The sequence below is a fragment of the Oratosquilla oratoria genome, chromosome 38, assembly GCF_046742065.1.
Source record: "Oratosquilla oratoria isolate Oo_2021 chromosome 38, ASM4674206v1, whole genome shotgun sequence".
NCBI lineage: Eukaryota > Metazoa > Arthropoda > Malacostraca > Stomatopoda > Squillidae > Oratosquilla > Oratosquilla oratoria.
This window is the reverse complement of record NC_134814.1, coordinates 27,314,264-27,332,537: the sequence shown is the minus strand read 5'-3', so window position 1 is coordinate 27,332,537 and position 18,274 is coordinate 27,314,264. Positions and strand designations below refer to the sequence as shown.

Below are 18,274 nucleotides of genomic sequence, written 5' to 3'. Positions count from 1 at the left end.
CATTTACTCGCTTCTCTCAATCTACATTCTACCTCCACCTTCATTCCACCTTTTCCTGCCACATTTGCACCCAAGTATCTAAAACTATCCACTTCCTCCAGTCACTCTCCCTTAATGCTCACTTCCAGTCTACTGCCACTTTCACCCCTTGTACATCTCATCACCTTACTTTTACCCACATTTATCTTTAGCTTTCTTCTATCACATACTCTCCCAAACTCTGCCACCAACTTCCTCAATCCCTCCTCTGATCCTGCCACAAGCGCAGTGTCGTCAGCAAACAACAGCTGGCTCACCTCCCACTTTTCTCCATTTTCTTTAACCATCTCCAATCCTTGACCCACTACCCTTGCATTTACCTCTCGCACCACCCCATCCATGTACAAGTTGAACAGCCAGGGTGACATAACGCATCCTTGACGAAGTACCACCTTTACCTCGAACCACTCACTCTCTCCATTTCTAATCCTGACACAAGCTCTACTACTCTTATAAAAACTCTTGACAGCTCCCGTACATCTGCGTAACCTCCCACTGCCTTTCTGTCTACCCTATCGTAAGCCTTTTCCAGATCCATAAAAGCCCAAAAAACATCCTTCCCCTTTCCTATAGCTTTCTCACATATCCGTCTTACCACACAGATTTGATCTACACAACCTCTACCTGTCCTAAATCCACACTGCTCCTCACCAATTACTCCTTCTGTTCCTCTCCTAATACTCTCAATCAAGATCCTACCATAAGCCTCCCCAACTACACTTAACAAGCTAATCCCTCTGAAACTACTATATTCACAATTGTCCCCTTTTCCCTTGTAAAGAGGAACTATACAGGCACTCCTCCAGTCCTCTGGCACTCTACCCTCTCTCCAGCAAACATTAAATAACCTCACCAGCCAGTCCACCATCACTGTACCTCCTTTTTTTTTTTTAGACATTGTGCATGGCATCCATCCAGACCATGTGCCTTACCTGCTTTCATCATCTTAACAACTGCCTTCACTTCATCCTTATTTCTCCTCCATTTTCCTCACTCTTCACTCTCATTTTCTTCGCATTTCCCACTGCAACTATCTTTCCCTCCCTATCCTCCTTCACATTTAGCAACTCCCCAAAATATTCTGCCCATCTTCCCCTTACTGCCTTCTCTTCCATTATCATCTCTCCATCTGCACCTTTTACCTTTACTTCTCTACTTGATTCGCCTCCTCTTCCTCTCTTAATTTCTTTCCAAAACATCTTTTTATTACTTTCAAAATTTTCTGTCATACTCTTACCCCATTTCACATCTGCTCTCCTCTTTGCCCCCTTTACCTTTTGCATTACTTCTCTTTTCTTTTCTTTGTACCTCTCATATGACTCCCTCATCCTATTTTGTAACCAATCTGTGAAAGCTTGCTTCTTCTCTTCTACAACCTTCTTTGTTTCCTCATCCCACCATTCACTACCCTTCCTTCTATTTCCTTCTGTCCTTCTTGTTCCACACACCATCCTTGCACACTTTATGACTCCCTCCTTGAACCATCCCCATTCCTCCTCCACACCTAGCTCTACTCTATCCTTCACTCCCTCCCACTCCTCCTTCAGCTTCTTTTCATACTCCTCCTTTTCCTTTTCATTCAGAGTTCACTCTAAGAACCTCCCTACCCTTTGTCCCTTTCCTCTTTCTCCATCTATCCTCCATTCTCAACTTACCTTCCACCAAAAAATGATCTGATATTCCCCTACCCTCTCCCCTTAGCATATAGAAAACACAGCGCACAAATTGAACAAAAGAAACTGCTTGATCAGAAAACTAGCTGGAACCACCTGGGGAGCAAAACAAACAGTGCTTAATACCGCAGCACTTGCCCTGTGCTACAGTGTAGCAGAATATGGGGCACCAGTGTGGGCTCAGAGTGCACACACAAATAAAATTGACACTAAACTCCACGCAACCATGCGGATAATATCAGGGGCCCTTAAACCAACACCACTCATTTGGCTGCCAACGATGAGTGGCATAGCACCACCAAATATACGACACGAGGATGCCATACAAAAACACCAACGCATAGACAGCCTTCCAGCAGATATACCCCTCAAACAAATAATGGAGGAGGCCCCAGTAACAACAAGGCTAAAATCAAGAAAACCTTTCTTTAAAACAAAACAAAAATTTCAACCTAAAAGAAGCCTGGCAAGAAGAATGGACAAGGAAACTACCCACTGGGGGAAACTTAGTAACAGACCCAACCGAAATACTACCTGGATTTTCCAACCGAACCAGAAGAGAATGGACACAAGCCAACAGGCTGATATCACAACAAGGCAGAACAGCCGTTAACCTGCATCACTGGGGCTACAAAGACTCCCCAATGTGCCCATCTTGTCATAACTCATCCCAAGATACAGACCATCTCGTACTGCACTGCCCAATCACAGCAGTGCCTGGGGGTTACCAGACTATCTACGAAGCAAATCAAACATTCATAGACTGGCTAGCATATACAAAGTTGGAGGTGTAAGAAAGCCATACGATACTACTACTCCCCTTAGCACATGTACATCCTTAACTCTTCCTATTATAATCCTATTTACCACTACATAATCCATTAATGCTCTATCTACCACCCTCTCCCATGTGTACTTATGCTCGACTTTCTTCCAAAACACTGTATTTGCTATCATCAACTCTCCTGACACATTTCCACCATCAACTCTCCACTACGATTCTTTCCTGGAACTCCACATTTCCCAACCGCTCCATCAATTGGACTATTTCCTACCCTAGAATTAAGGTCTCCCAGTACTATTACATTGACATTTCTCCCTAAATCCTCTATGCACTCATTTAAATCTATCCAAAAGGCCTCCCTTTCTTCTACACTCTTCTCACTGCCAGGCCCATATGCACTTACAAAGACCCACATCTCCTTTCCCAGTTTCACCTTCATCCACATTATCCTTGAGGAAACCTCCTTCCACTCCACTACACGTTTACCTATCTCTTCACTTACTAGAATAGCCACCCTTCCCACCCTCGCCCTCTTTTCACTCCTGATAACCTCCCACTTACACTCCCAAACTTACACTCACCCTTCCCTTTCAACTTAGATTCACTCTAAGCCAACACATCCATCTTTCTTCTCACAAACTACCTATCTCTTCCCTTTTACTCTCATCTGTACCACATCCACGCACATTAAAAGACCCAAACCTTAGGGTGCTGGTCGGAAAACTCCCAGACCCTCTTATGCCTTTACTTTTTCTTTTAGGAATGTCCCCTGTGGGGCTACAAGGAGAAGGATGCCTAGCCCCAATCCCCGTCCCTTTCTTCTCGCCTCTTACGATCCAAGTGGGAATACTTGGTGGCAGTATTCTTTTCCCCCACCACAGGGAATTCCCCCCACAGCAGAAAAAGAATACTCAGAGAAATTGTACAGGACAGCAACAAGGGGTTGGGGAAAAGCATAACAGAGGGACAGTCATAGTATAAAAGTGTCATCATTTCTCTATGAAGAGTTTTCCTCTATCATAGACAAAATGATGTGTGGCTCTGGTCCGTAGGGGTGCCCCATATAGACCCTAAAGTATCAACTGCATGCTACTTTGCCACAATAACAAGCAGCCGTTGAGCCATTGTCTAGGATTGTTCTTATAAAATGCTTCAAGATGGCTATAATTTTTTTTACGTTGTACAATGTCTATAATGTCACTGTCCCTGTGCTATGCTGCCCCCCTACTCTTGTTACTGTCCTGTATCAATTCTCTTGAATATTCAATTTCTTGTCAAGCTGAACTCTGTGCTGGGGGAAAAGAACGCTGTCACCTAGTCTTCCCACTGGAGTCATAATAAGTGACAAAAATGGGACATGGATAGGATATGCATTCTTCTCTCTGTAGCCCTAAACGGGACATTCCTTAAAAAAAAAAAAAGCAAAGGCATACGAGGGTGTTGGAGGAGTTTTCAACCAGAACCCTTAGGTTTGGGCCCTTTAATATGTGTGGATGTGATAATGATGAGAGTAAAAGGGAAGCTATAGGCAGTATGTTTGCAAGAAGACTGATGTGTTGGCACTAAGTGAAACCAAGTTGAAAGGGAGGGGCAAGTTTGAGTTTAGGAGTGTAGTTGGGTCTCAAGATTAAAGGGATTTTGAGGGAGAGGTTTCTACAAGGTTTCTACAAGGTTAATATAGGTTTTTGTAAATGCATATGGGTCTGGTAGCAAGAAGAGTGTAGAGGATAATGAGGCTTTTTGGACAGAGTTAAAAGGCATGCACAGATGGTTTAGGGAGAAATGTCAAAGTAGTGGTATTGGGAGACCTTAATGCTAGGGTAGGAAATAACCCAATAGATGGAGTAGTTGGGGAGTGTGGAATTCCTCAAAAAATCATAATGGAGAGTTGATGGTGGGGATGCGCCTAGAGAGCTGATAACACGTAATGTTTAGGAAAAAAGTCAAGCATAAGTATACATGGGAGAGGGTGGTGGATGGAAGGATGGTATAGAGAGCATTAATGGACTATATAGTGATAACCTGGAGAATATTAGGAATTAAGGATGTATATGTTCTAAGGGAATATCAGATCAATTTTTGGTGGAAGGCAAGTTGAGTGGAGGATAGCCAGTGAAAGAGGAAAAAGACAGAAGTTAGGGAGGTACTTAAAGTAAAACTTCTTAAATGAGAGAGAAAAGTATTACAAGAAGAAGCTGTAACAGGAGTAAGAGAGTGAAGAACAGAGTAGAACTAGGAGTGGAGGAGGTTCAAGAAGGAAGTCACATGGTGTGCAAAGATTGTGTGGAACAAGGACAGTAGGAAATAGAAGGTAAATGAGTAGTGGAATGAGGAAGCAAAAACGTTGTAGAAGAGAAGAAGGAAGCTTTCACAGATTGGCTACAAAATAGGATGACATTCATATGAGAGGTACAAGGAAAAGAGAAGTAAAGCATAAGAAAGAGGAGACAAATAGGAGAGCAAATGTGAAATGGGTGAAGAGTATGACAGAAAAGTTTGAAGGCAATAAAAAGATGTATAAGAAAGAAATTAAGATAGGAAGAGGAGGCGAATCAAGTAGAGAAGAATAGGTAAAAGGTGCAGATGGAGAGATGATAATGGAAGAGACGGCAGTAGGAGGAAAATGGGCAGAGTATTTTAGGGAGTTGCTAAATATGGAGGGTAAGGAGGGAAAGGTAGTTGCAGTGGGAAGTACTAAGAAATTGACAGTGATGAGTGAGCTAAATGGAGGAGAAATAAGGAAAGATAAAGTGATGGCAATTATAATGATGAGAGTAGGCAAGGCATCTGAGTTGAATAGGTGTCATGCAGAATGTCTATAAAAAAAACTGGCCTTACTGTTGGCTACCCCCTGCATAAAGGGGAAAAAGCCTTTGGTATATGTATGTATGCCTTGCTGTGCCTTGTACATTGCCTCTGACCCAGGGCTGAGGGGAAGATGCAGGGATGACCTATCATCTAGAACAGCGACTCCCAAATTATGGGTTGCAAAGTGCTCAAGAATGGGTTGCAAGACCTTGTTAGAGGAGAGAAAAAAAAAATAAATAAATAAATAAATCAAAAGCTTCCCTACACATTGTGTTTTCAATAAAAGAAGACTTTCAAAATTGCTTTTTGATGCTTGGGTCGCAGCATCTTCCCCAGATCTGGATTTGGGTTGTGGCCAAAATAGTTTGGGAACCACTAATCTAGAAGGAGCCAAGATAAGAAGAGAGAGGGGGACGAATGGAGTGGAGTATGTGGGGATGAAATGGATTTTATGCCTTTGTTTTTTTTTGGCTACCTCCCCTGTACATACATATAACAAAGGCTTTTTCCCCTTAGAAGGGAGGTAGCCAAAATACAAAGGCATAAAATCCACTCCCACCCATTCCACCTTCTTTGTATAGGGGAAAAAGCTGATGATATATGTACGTGTTATTATTATTATTTTCTAAGCTCTCTATATTTTGCCATGATCACTTTTTCATGTGGATGTTCAGGATTTTATCTGGGCACGAATTTCTCTGTTCCTTCATTGTCATTTCAACAACCTTGTTGGTGTGGGGAAGGGATCCTCGTCTGGTTTGACTACACCCCCTCCCCCCATTTCTTTAATTATTTTCCTATTATCTGGAGTAGTCAGTCAGAAATTCCCTTGGGTTGCTCCAACCGCTTTTTTTTTTTTTTTTTTCTCTCTCCCTTCTTTTACAGTTATGAATTTTTATCACCAATTTTCTCATGGGAATATGGCACAGTTTTCCCAATACAAGAGGACATATATTTTACCAAAATTCCTTAATAATGGTATCAAGACATGGCTATCCTAAGAAAGTTTTAGATAGTTTTCCACAAACTTTCTGGAAGAAGACGAAGACGAAGACGAAGACGAAGAAGAAGACGAAGAAGACGAAGAAGACGAAGAAGACGAAGAAGACGAAGAAGAAGAAGAAGAAGAAGAAGAAGAAGAAGAAGAAGAAGAAGAAGAAGAAGAAGAAGAAGAAGAAGAAGAAGAAGAAGAAGAAGAAGAAGAAGAAGAAGAAGAAGAAGAAGAAGGGTATTAATAATCAACTTAACCTTACCCTTTCAATGATTGGAAATCTGCAGCCTCACAGTGGCTACCAATGGTCCTTGGACCCTTCCATAAATCTAAGAAATGGACTGTTGTCCATGTATTAGTATGAGACGTTACAAATCACCAATTTAACCTCTTCCCTCCGGGGCACATTGCACGTCTGGCAGCATTAGCTGCCCGACGTGCGATGTTGCGTCATAATAATCGCATTATAAAAAATAAAGTCAAGTGCTCAATCGTTCGTTCTCTTTCACCCGTGTATTTTGATAACCATAGACAATTGATGAAGCCAGTTTAGAGAGAATGGAAATTATGTAGGTATGACTACAATAAATATAATCAAGATGGCAACATCGGCATCATCGAGTACCCACTTGCTCCTCATGCCGCCTACGTAGGGTCACCGTATGGAAGTGGTTAATTATAGTTTGAAAACCAGGATAACCACCAGTTGTCCTTCTCATGTGAAAAGTTGGTGAAGTATATAAGCTGATAGATACTGGGCCCATCCTACAGATCTATTTGCCCCTTAGGGCTGTACCAACAAATTGAGGCAAGACTGTTGACAGGTTCTGATGATGGGCTGAGAATTCTCTCAGATCTTGCAGGAGCCCTACTTGCACCAGTTATTAGTTCTTGGATAAACTATTTCAGGCCTAAATATCTATCAATATACCAAAGGCTTTTTTCCCTTTATACAGGAGGTAGCCAAGTCACTCCCATCCATCATCCATTCCTCCCTCTCATCTTAGCTCTTTGTGAATGATGGGTCTTCCCTGTATCTGCCCTCTGCCCTGGGTCAGAAGCAATGCAGCAAGGCCACTTCACTTATTCAGCAATCCCCTTTCCATCCCCTCCAGTGGAAAAAGACAAGACAGGGGTCCCTTCAGCCTGCATCAGAATATCATTCACACATAACTACTACCTATTCCCCCCATCCCCTGCCCCTCCCTACCTTACATCACTATATCTACAGCCATTCTCTTATCATCCCTATCTCCTGCCTTCTCCCTCTTCCTTAAAACACCTTTCACACCATCCATTCATCTCATTCCTGGTCATCCCCTCAAGTTCACTCCTTCCATATCTGCCTTCCACACCTTTTACTAACCTTTCTTCATTCATTCTCTCCATGTGACCAAACCATCCCAAGATTCTTTCATCAGCTTGATCACCCATCTCCTTTTCCTCCCATTACTCTCACATTTACCTCTCACACCTTCCCATCAAGTACACACTGAACAGCCATGGTGACATGACATCCCTGATGCAGCCCCATCCTTACCTCTTTCATTTCCAATTCTAATACAGGCTCTACTACTCTCATAAAAACGCAACTGCCCTTTACAGCTTTCACCTAATCTATATCTGCAAAACCTCCCAAAGTGCCTTCCTGTCTACTGTCATAAACCTTTTCCAAATCCATAAAAGCCCAAAAATCATCCTTGCATTTTGCTACAGGTTTCCAATATATGTGCATAAATATGCCTATCTCTAACCTTTCATACATATACCAAGGGTTTTTTCCCCCTTTACAAGGGAGGTAGCCAAAATCAAAGGCATAAATCCATTCCCAGCCATTTCATCACACTCCACTCCCATTCACCACCTCTCCATACCTCTTTCCTTGGCTCCTTCTGGATGACAGGTCATCCCTGCATCTCACCCATTGCCCTAGTTAGCCCAAGCCAGTCCACCATCACTGTACCTCCAGTTTTGGTCACTCCACATGACACCCATCACAAGGTGCCTTGCTCTCATCATTTAATGCTTTCACCTCATCTTTCCTTATTTCTCCTCCATTTTCCTCATTCATCCCATTGCAACTACCTAACCTTTACAGAACTTTAACGTTTGGGTCTTCTAATGTGCATGGATGTGGTACAGATGAGAGTAAAAGGTTAGAGATAGGCAATATGCTTGTATTTACGTAGTGGCTGTCTTTGTATCTTTCAGCATCAAATTTTTTCTTAAAACCTTGAAGAGTATTTGCACACACTGTTTCTTTAAGTTATTCCAGGTATCCAGCACCCTGTGTGGGAAGCTATTCTTTATCTGATCTCTTCTATAGTTATCCTTTTTGAGTTCCTTTTCATGACCTCTTCTTTTTCCATTGTCATTTTTTAGTAAGTCATTCCTATCAAGGATTTCCATTCCTTTCATGATTTTGGATATAGTCAGTAGATCATCTCTTTCTCTTCTCTGCTCCAGTGTTGGTAGTTCCAATTTCGATAATCTTTGTTCATATGTTAATTTGGAAAGAGCTGGTGCCAACTTTGTCGTTGCTCACTGTATTCTTTCGAGTTTCCTTGTATTCTTTTTAGTACCGAGTGACCAAAGTGTCACTGCGTATTCCAGTTTTGGTCTAATCGATGTAACTAATATTTTTTTAATAATTTCTTCATCCAAATAATCAAATGCCACTTTCATTGACCTTAATAGGTTGAAGGTTTCTCCAACTGTCATGTCTTTGCTGATTATTACTCCAAGGTTCCTTTCCAAGTGCACTTACTTTATTTCTTCTTCACCAATTTTATAATTTTTTGAAATTATGTTTTTACTTTTCCCAAACTCCATTATGCTACACTTCTTGATATTGAAGTTCACTTCCCACTTTTGAGTCCATTTCCAGATTTTGTCCAGGTCTGATTGCAATGAATCACAGTCCTCTGTTCTTACCTTCTTCAATATTTTTGTGTCGTCTGCAAAGAAATTCATATAACATTCAACTCCTTCATTCATGTCATTTATGTATATGGCAAACATGACTGGAGCCAGCACCGACCCTTGTGGAACACCATTTATCATTTCTTACCATTTCGAGTATTTGTCTCTAATTACTATCCTCATTTTTCTCCCAGTCAAAAGTCTTCCATCCATTCTAATAGTTTACCTGTGATGCCACCTATTGATTCCAATTTTCATATTAATTTCTTGTGCGGTACTTTGTCAAATGCCCCTTGTAGGTCCAGACAGGCAGTCTGTCCATCCATCCCTCTCTTTTATTATATCTATTAGTCTCGAGTAAAAGCAGATCAGGTTTGTTGTACATGATCTTCCTTGTCAGGTATTTAACCCATCTACTTTTGATCACTTTCTCACATATTTTAGCTACTGTGCTTGTTAGGGAGACTGGTCTGTAGTTAGTTGGATTTTCTTTGTTTCCTCCTTTATATAATGGTACAATGTTTGCATTTTTCCAGTCTTGTGGTACCTTTCCTTTTTTGAGTGAGCATTTGATTATAGTGTATTTTATCTGTTAATTCTTCTACGCATTCCTTCACTATCCAATTTGCAATTCCATCTGGACCATGCGATTTTCTGACATCAAGGTTATTTATTTGGTCGCTAATTTCCTTCTTTGTCACAGTCATTTCCTTCATTGGGGGGGATTTCTGTCTCTCTATTCCCTCACAGCTAGGTCCGTTCTCAATTGTGAATACCAATTTGAAGTGGTTGTTCATAACTTCTGCAATTCCTGTTCTTCTGTATATTCATGACTTCCTAGGCACAACTTTTCTATTTCTTGCTTGTTTTTTAGTTTACCGTCCACATCTGTAAAATAGTTTCAGTTGTTCCTTGCATTTTTCTATTATTTCCTTTTCATAATTCCTCTTTTCTTCTCTGCGTATTTTTACATAATCATTTCTTAGTTTGAAGGAGACTGCAGAGACCATAAGGCCTACACTAGGCCATTTGCTTTTTTTTTCTTCCATTTTTACCATGCTTTGTCTCTTTTATCCTTAGCTTCACCACATTATTTGTTGTACCAGTTCTTTATGCATGTTCTTTCTGTTGTTATGGTACATATTTGATCACACCTTCATTATAAATTTCTTTTAGTAAATTCCATTTCTCTTCCATCCTTGTTTCATCATTTAGGAATCTTTCCCAGTTTGCATTATGAAAGAACTTTTTAAGATTTTCAAAATTTATTTTGTTGTACTTTGGTCTTCCTATTCTAGGTTTCTCAATCCTTCTTAGGTCTTTATGCTCTTTTAGTTCAAATTCTACAAGTACATGGTCACTCTTTCCTACTGGTATTTTGTTCTATTCCATCTACAATTTCAGGTTCTGACGCAAGTATTAAATCCAATCTCGAAGGTTCCTCATTCTTTCTGTATCTGGTACTTTCCTTTATCCACTGAGTCAATGTGCACAATGGTCATATCGAGTAGTATGCAGCCCCATAGATCCTCTCCACCCCTGTCATTTCTTTCCAACTTATTTTTTTTTTTAGTAAAAATCACCCATAATTAATGTATTTCCTCTTTTCAGTATATCAGCTAGTTCATGTTTAGTATCCTCCAGCAATTTGGAATGATCCTCTTCTGTCCAAGACTGTGTTTTAGGAGGCACATACACTACTACAAACTTTCTAATTTTCATGTGTTCATTTTCTACTTTTATCATAATTGATTCTACATTGTTTTTTCCTTCTGTTAACTTTGTCACATTTAAGTCTTTCCTGGTCAGAATTAGTACTCCCCCTCCTTGTTTTTCCTTTCTATTCTTCATCCAGCAGTTGTATAGTCCTTGTTCCACAGTGTAGATTACCTTTTAGTTTGGTTTCTACTCTTCCCATTATGTCCGGTTTTTCTGATGCCAGGTAATCATTTAGTTCATTCAGTCCTGAGATCACTCCATGTTGGTATAGGCTAGTTTTAATTTTTTTTCCTTCTCGTCTTTTTCTGTCTGCTTTGTTTCCTTTTTCGTGCAGGGATGACCCGTCATCCAGGAGGTGCTAAGATGAGAGGGAGGGTGGAGGGGTGTGGAGTGTATTCAGGGATGGGATGGGTGGGAATGATTTTATGCCTTTTCCTTTTTGGCTACCTCCCTTATAAGGGGGAAAAAGCCTTGGTATGTATATGTATGTACCATTTTCTCAGCCTCAGTTCCACCACTTTCCAAAATTCTTTTCAGCCTCAGTTCTTTTTTTATTTTTTATTTTCTTCGCTTCGTTTATAAGCTCCTTTTCTTTTTCTTCATCACTCATTTCTTTCTTTATCCATATATTCTTGTGATTTTCACTGTTTGCTAGTTTTGCTGTTCTGGAGAGTACTTCGTCTATTATTTGTGACCAAGTTTAACTTTTAGAGGCCTAAATTGCTTTTATTTTGAGTATCTACCCATTCTATATGTTTCCTCAATTTCTATATCCAAGATTTGATTCTCCCCTTGAATCTCCTTCAGGATCTCTTTAGAAATTTCCTTTTCCTCTCTCTCTCTGATACCTAGGAACATTGTGCTTTTCTTTAATACCGTAGATCACAATGCATCTTTCTTGTCCACTGTATCCCTACCCAATTTTCCTTTGTCTTTAATCACTTGGATCACCATTTCCTTTGCATTCTCCTTAACTTGTTGTTCCAATATTTCCCTAAAAGATGATTTTTTACTTTCCTGTTTATTTCTTGGAAGTCATTTCCTTTAATCTTTTCTTCCACTTTCTCAGTCACTGCCTGAATTTGATCCTTCATAATCTTATATTTTCTCCCTTTATCCTATTCAGTTCCATTTTCAATGCATCAATTTCCCTATTGTTTTCTTCATTGGCTTTTCTTGACATGGCTACTTCTTTGTATATACTTTTGCATTCACTTTTCAATTCAATTATTTCATCTAACAACTCATTTATTTCTCTATTTTTTATAAGATTTTTATACCCGGGTTCTCTATCCATGTCTATCTCTCTATACATAATGCTATCATCTCTGTTGAACCCCAAAAAGACATTTCTTTCAAACATTTGATATGTCTTTGGGGTTTCATTTTCATTTTTTAAAGTTGTCTCGGGTGAGGGAGAGGTGTACTGGAAGTAGTCATGGGGCTTGGGCATTGCAGGTACAATTTTCTCAACAATTTCCACTGTAGACAGTAGGTCTACCATTCTCAGATTTAAGGAGTGGTGAATGTCTAGGAGTGGATGTCCATTTTTTTTGCATACAAGCTTTATTGCAATGAACTACGAAAGGCACCTATCCTCAGGTGTAAGCCAAGAGAGTGTAGGTTCTTAAGATTACACCCCCAGTGCACTTATTTACCTACTGCTGATCTTTGAAGCCCATGAACATTCTTACCTTCATCTAAGGGCACATAACCAAGGAGCTGACAATTTCCAGACTGGCCATAAGACTTCTCTAACAACTCTACCCTTTCACATGGTAAGATCTAACAAATGGCACCAGCTCCCCTGAAGTCTCTCAAAGTTTCACATTAACTTGAAGACATAGGTGAAAGTTTCTTCCTAGCTGCAGGTTCCCATAGAAACTTGAAGCAACAAGTGGCTATTATACTTGGCTGGTCTAAATTCTTTTAACCAAACACCTACAATGAACACTCTGATAATCCACTTACTCGCCATATCCTTTCCACTTCAAGTAGTATTCAACTCGGCCAGCACGAATTCTTTTATCTAAAATTTTTTCCACAGAATACTCTTCTTCCTCTTGCTCCTCAGGTTCCTCATGCTCCGAGGTGGCATCCCCTTTCTTCGGCATAGTTCTGTTGAGCAAACAATATCAAAATACAGCACCTGTCAACAACCGAGGGTTTATCAGAAACATACAGTAAATTATTCTAAGAGAAATGCAACACCAGGACAAGTGAACATAAACAAAAAGTTAAATGCAACTAATTTGTGTATTAAAGAATGTAAGATGAAACAATTTACTAAAATATTGAATTACTATAATTTTGCCATTTACACATAACCTCATCAGAAAGATCAGGTCACAAAAGAAACAAGATGAAAAAAGAAAAATACAATTAAGATTTCATAAATTCAAGCTAAACAAATTATATTACCAAATAGTATGGCAAAAGCTTTTTTTTTCAGAAACCTGGAACATAAGGGAGGAAGAGAGGAGGAGCTTAAATGTGTTTGACATGAAATGCCTAAGAAGTATGGTAGGGATTACTAGGCTGGATAGTGAGAAACAAGGTGAGGAGAGTGGGGGTGGAAAGGGAGTTGGGAGATTGGATTGATGAAAGAGTACATAAGACCATAAGAATGAAGGAGACTGCAAGAGACCATAAGGCCATTAGGCAGTTCCATGTCCATTACCACCAGTCATCCCCATCCATATAGTTGTCTAACCAACATAAGAATGAAGGAGACTGCAAGAGACCATAAGGCCTACATTAGGCAGTTCCATGTCCATTACCACCAGTCATCCCCATCCATATAATTGTCTAACCGTTTCTTAAAATAACTAATAGTTTCAGCGCTCACTACATGATTACTAAGTCATTCCATTCATTGACCACCCTATTAGTAAACCAACTTTTGGTTATTTCCTTCTTGAATCTAAATTTGTCCAGTTGAAATCCATTACTGTGAGTCCTGCCCTGTTGTCTTAATATGATGACCTTGTATGCATCACTTAACCCTGCATTAGTCACATGGGGCATTTTGCATCCCAATTTGGTATAAGTGCTAGTAATTCCTAGTTGGCAACTTGTTTTATTTGTCCCTCCCAGTACTCTTCTGACTCGGTGAGGGTGTAGCACATGTGGTGTGGCACAGTTATCCTGGGAAGTAGACGTCACTTTGGCCTTCTGGGGTGTCCAGTCACCCCACCTGACTAACACAGGTATGTTTTTATGATGTACAAGCCAGGCTTCGCCCTCTCCGGCTTTGCCGGAGGGTTGGCTGCGCAAACAGCGGCCTATGGCCGCAAAGCTCCGCGCTCTAAACCTACGTTGGGGTTCCGCCCCAAGGCCGAGAAGAACGTGAAGAACGGGCATTTCAATGGTTAACTTCTCCCATATGCTTACAGGGGTGTGTCTGCAAATGGCAATGAGGCTACCCAAATTACAGAAAGTTTATTTTTAATTGTATTAATATATATATTTTTTCCAATGGGAAATGAAAACGTGTAGATATGAGTGCATATTATGTATCAGTAGCCTATTCTGTAATATATGGAATAAAATGCTACTCTTAGTGTGTTTTAGTATCTTATCATTATGTATGGAGTTTTATTATTATTTACAACTTATTTTTCTTTCAGTCTTGTAACTATGACCTTAGCTAATGTAACATTTTTCTATTTTCAGGCAAAAGATGGATGAAGAGGCAGAGATGAGGAAGATTTAGAAGCTGTTGGATGAAACAAGTGAATAGCTCAGATGACGAAGAAACTGTCTCCAACAAAGAAGGTGAGGAAGTTTACCTATTAAAGGATGAGCGTGTTCCTGACCGACTGTTGAGTCAGACCCAGATGATCTAACAGACCAGCCCAAACAGAAAAAAACAGAAACTGATGGATAGATGGGAAAAGATAAGACAACATGGTGGAAGAATGACCCTCAGTTTCTAGGTCATATCCATTCTAGAAATATCAAATTTACACCAGGACTAAATGCCAAATCTCCTGCAGACTTTTACAGTTTTCATCATGCCATAAGTAACTGGTTTAGTAGAGCCTACTAACTCGACAATCACTTCACAGAAAGTGTAGTATGCTCAGTCCTGCAGAACAAGACACTAATGTTTTTTAAATGAAGGCACTGACAGTACATATGCTGCACCTTGCCAATATTTGGAAAGCAGATGGTACTGGTAGTGTTCACGCTGTCTTGTATTGCTTTTATTTTATGTTATGTTGTCTACAATTTGATAGCAAAGCAACATACAAGGAAAGGTGGATAAGCTTGCCCCAGTTAGGGAAATATTTGAGATGTTTGTAGGAAATTACAAAAAGAACTACACCCAATCATAATATGTGACTGTAGATGAAATGCTTGTAGCCTTTAGGGGCCACTGTCCCTTTAGGCAATATATCCCCAGTAAACCAGCCAAATATGGCATCAAAATACATGCACTATCTGATGCAAATTTTTTATGTAACATTGATATGTGCCAGAAAACAGCTAGATGGGCAATACAAGGCCAACAAGAACTACAATTCATTGCATGCCAAGGTCACACGACTCATTTCTGACATCTCTAGGTCTGCTACAAATGTAACATTTGATAATTGGTATACCAGCTATCCATTTGCGAAATTACTATTTCGTGATCACAAGTTGACAGCTGTGAGGACCCTCAGAAAGAACAAATGTGAGATTCCCCCAGAATTCTTGGTGACAAGGAATAGACCTCTTGTGAAAACCATATTTGGATATGGAGACAACCTTACAAAGAGTAAGGCACAAAAGAAGAAAAACATGCTACATGCACCATGAAGACAAAAGACAGACCAAGATACTGGTGATGAAAAGAAACCCAAAATAATCACTTTCTATAATGCAACCAACGTAATGATGGGTAAGTATAGCATTGTCCTCTGTCTTCTTTGCTCTCCTGAATGTTTAACCCCTTCGTTACCGACCCGTCAACCTTATGTAAACAAACGTTTCAAACCGTCCCACGAATGGCTGGAGCCTTATATTTGTAAACACAGACACTTGCCACCACATGGGTAGAGATAACCCAGAAACCGAGGCCTTGAGAGCCCTCAATACACACAGCTTATAACTGTGACACGTGCGTGTCACGGGGAGCACGCTCGGTTCCTGGCGGGTGCACTCAGCTGTGACACGCAGGCATCACAAAACACACATCCGGTACTCAAGGGGTTAAATTTGTACATCCTGTATGCTCACAATCCACAGAATAAACTAGGAGATTCCAGAACATCTGCCTGGAAAATGGTAGAGCAGGTATTGCAAGACTGTTGGCCAAAGCTGCAGTTGCAACAAGCTGTCATATCAAGGCAAGGCAAAGAGATGTGCATTGTGCCAAATATAAGGATCAAAAGATAAAAACTGTATGTAGCACTTATGGGAAACATGTTTGCAGTGATAACAGAAAGATGGCTGAGCTGCAAAGATTGCAAGAATGTAGCAAAAGGAGGTGAATCAGTGAACTATGTAATGAGCTCAATTTCATTTTTCTTACCATTTCAATTCATGGAAACATTCTGTGCTTACTTTTCATAAAGAATCCATCTATTGGTGTGTTCCACCTACAATATACATGTTTATGTAACAAATAATTTTCCTTTCAATGAATAATTATATCTTTAGTTCAAGTTTTGATTTAATGCATATTGTAACAGATACTGCCTGTTATATTACTTCTTTAATGTTATTATTCATCAGATTAAAAATATCACAAACTGGTGTATCCTGTGGGTACTTTCAGAATAAATGTGATGTGAATCTGTCTTTATAATTGTCTTTGTTTTATAATTTATTTCATTGCATTACTTTATATCAATATCAACCAGCTACAAGAGATTCAAACTGTTCAACAGATTGGAGATTCTAAACCAGCAGACATACATACATATACCAAGGCTTTTCCCCCTTACAAGGGAGGTAGCCAAAAAGGAAAAGGCATAAAATCATTTCCACCCAATCCATCCCTCAATACACTCCACTACCCTCCACCCTCCCTCTCATCTTAGCACCTCCTGGATGATGGGTCATCCCTGCACCTTGTCCACTGCCCTGGGTCAGAAGCAGTGTCGCAAGACACAGCACATCCACAGCAAGGCCGCTTCATTAAATCGGCAACCCCCCCCCTCTCCGTCCCCTTCGGGCTGCGTCAAATTTTTCTCACACATACAGACGCTCCTCTACTTATGTTCATTCGTTTTACGTTTTTTCGATTTTACATTTGAACTGACGGTAAAAAAAAATTGTAAATAAAAAAATTTTGAGTTAATTTTTTGGTTTACCGCGCTCTCCGTAGTTCAAACGATACTTGTGCATGACGCTGCGTCCATTGTTTACATTGCGCAGACGACAAACTGAAAATGCCTTGCCTCCTCCTCCTCCTCCCCCTCCCCCTCCATCTCAATTTATGTTGCTTGAATTTAATCTATTTGAAATTAATATTATTATTTTACAATGTTATGTGTTTAATTAATGATTTAGGGGTGTTTTATAAGATACGGTAATAGAATTTACCGATGTATAGTACAGTAACAACTTATGTTCATTTTCAACTTACGTTCGGCCGTTCGGAACGTAACTAAAACGTAAGTTGAGGAGCGTCTGTACTACCTCACCCCCCATCCACCCGCCCATTCCACCTCATGCATCACATCATCATCCATATACAATCATTCTCCATTCACCCCTGTCTTCTGTCCTCTCCCATCTTTCCTCAACAGACATTCCCCATTCCCCAAAGCCCCCTTCACCCCATCCATCACCTCATGTTCACTTCCTCCACATCTGCCTTCCATACCTCTTTTACTAGTCTTTCTTCACTCATTCTTTCCATGTGTCCAAACCATCCTAATATTCTTTCATCAACCCTATCTCCCAAATCCCTTTCCAACCCTGTTCTCCTCCTCACCTCCTCATTTCTCACTCTATCTAGCCTAGTAACCCCCATCATACTTCTCAGACACTTCATCTCAAACATTCAAAATCCTTCTCTCTTCCTCTCTTACGTTCCATGTTTCTGCCCTATATAGTGCTGTTGGCACAATCACTCTTTCATACAGTCTCCTCTTAGCATCTATACCCAAAGGTCTATTCCTCATTACACTCTTTAATCCACCAAGGCATTTACTCGCTTCTCTCAAACTACATTCTACCTCCACCTTCACTCCACCTTTTCCTGCCACATTTGCAACCTAGTATCTAAAACTATCCACTTCCTCCAGTCGCTCTCCCCTAATGCTCACTTCCAGTCTACTGCCACTTTCACCCCTTGTACATCTCTTCACCTTACTTTTACCCACATTTATCTTTAGCTTT

At 40.2% G+C, this 18,274-nt stretch overlaps 1 protein-coding gene across 1 annotated transcript in view; it reads right to left on the bottom strand.

The window, feature by feature from the left end:
• Nucleotides 1–18,274, bottom strand: part of LOC143020036 (chromobox protein homolog 1-like) — a 111,069-nt gene that overhangs the window by 32,777 nt on the left and 60,018 nt on the right. The window contains exon 3 of the mRNA XM_076176184.1: nt 12,908–13,054. Coding sequence (XP_076032299.1) covers nt 12,908–13,054 — 147 coding nt within the window. The remainder of the gene's footprint in view (nt 1–12,907; nt 13,055–18,274) is intronic.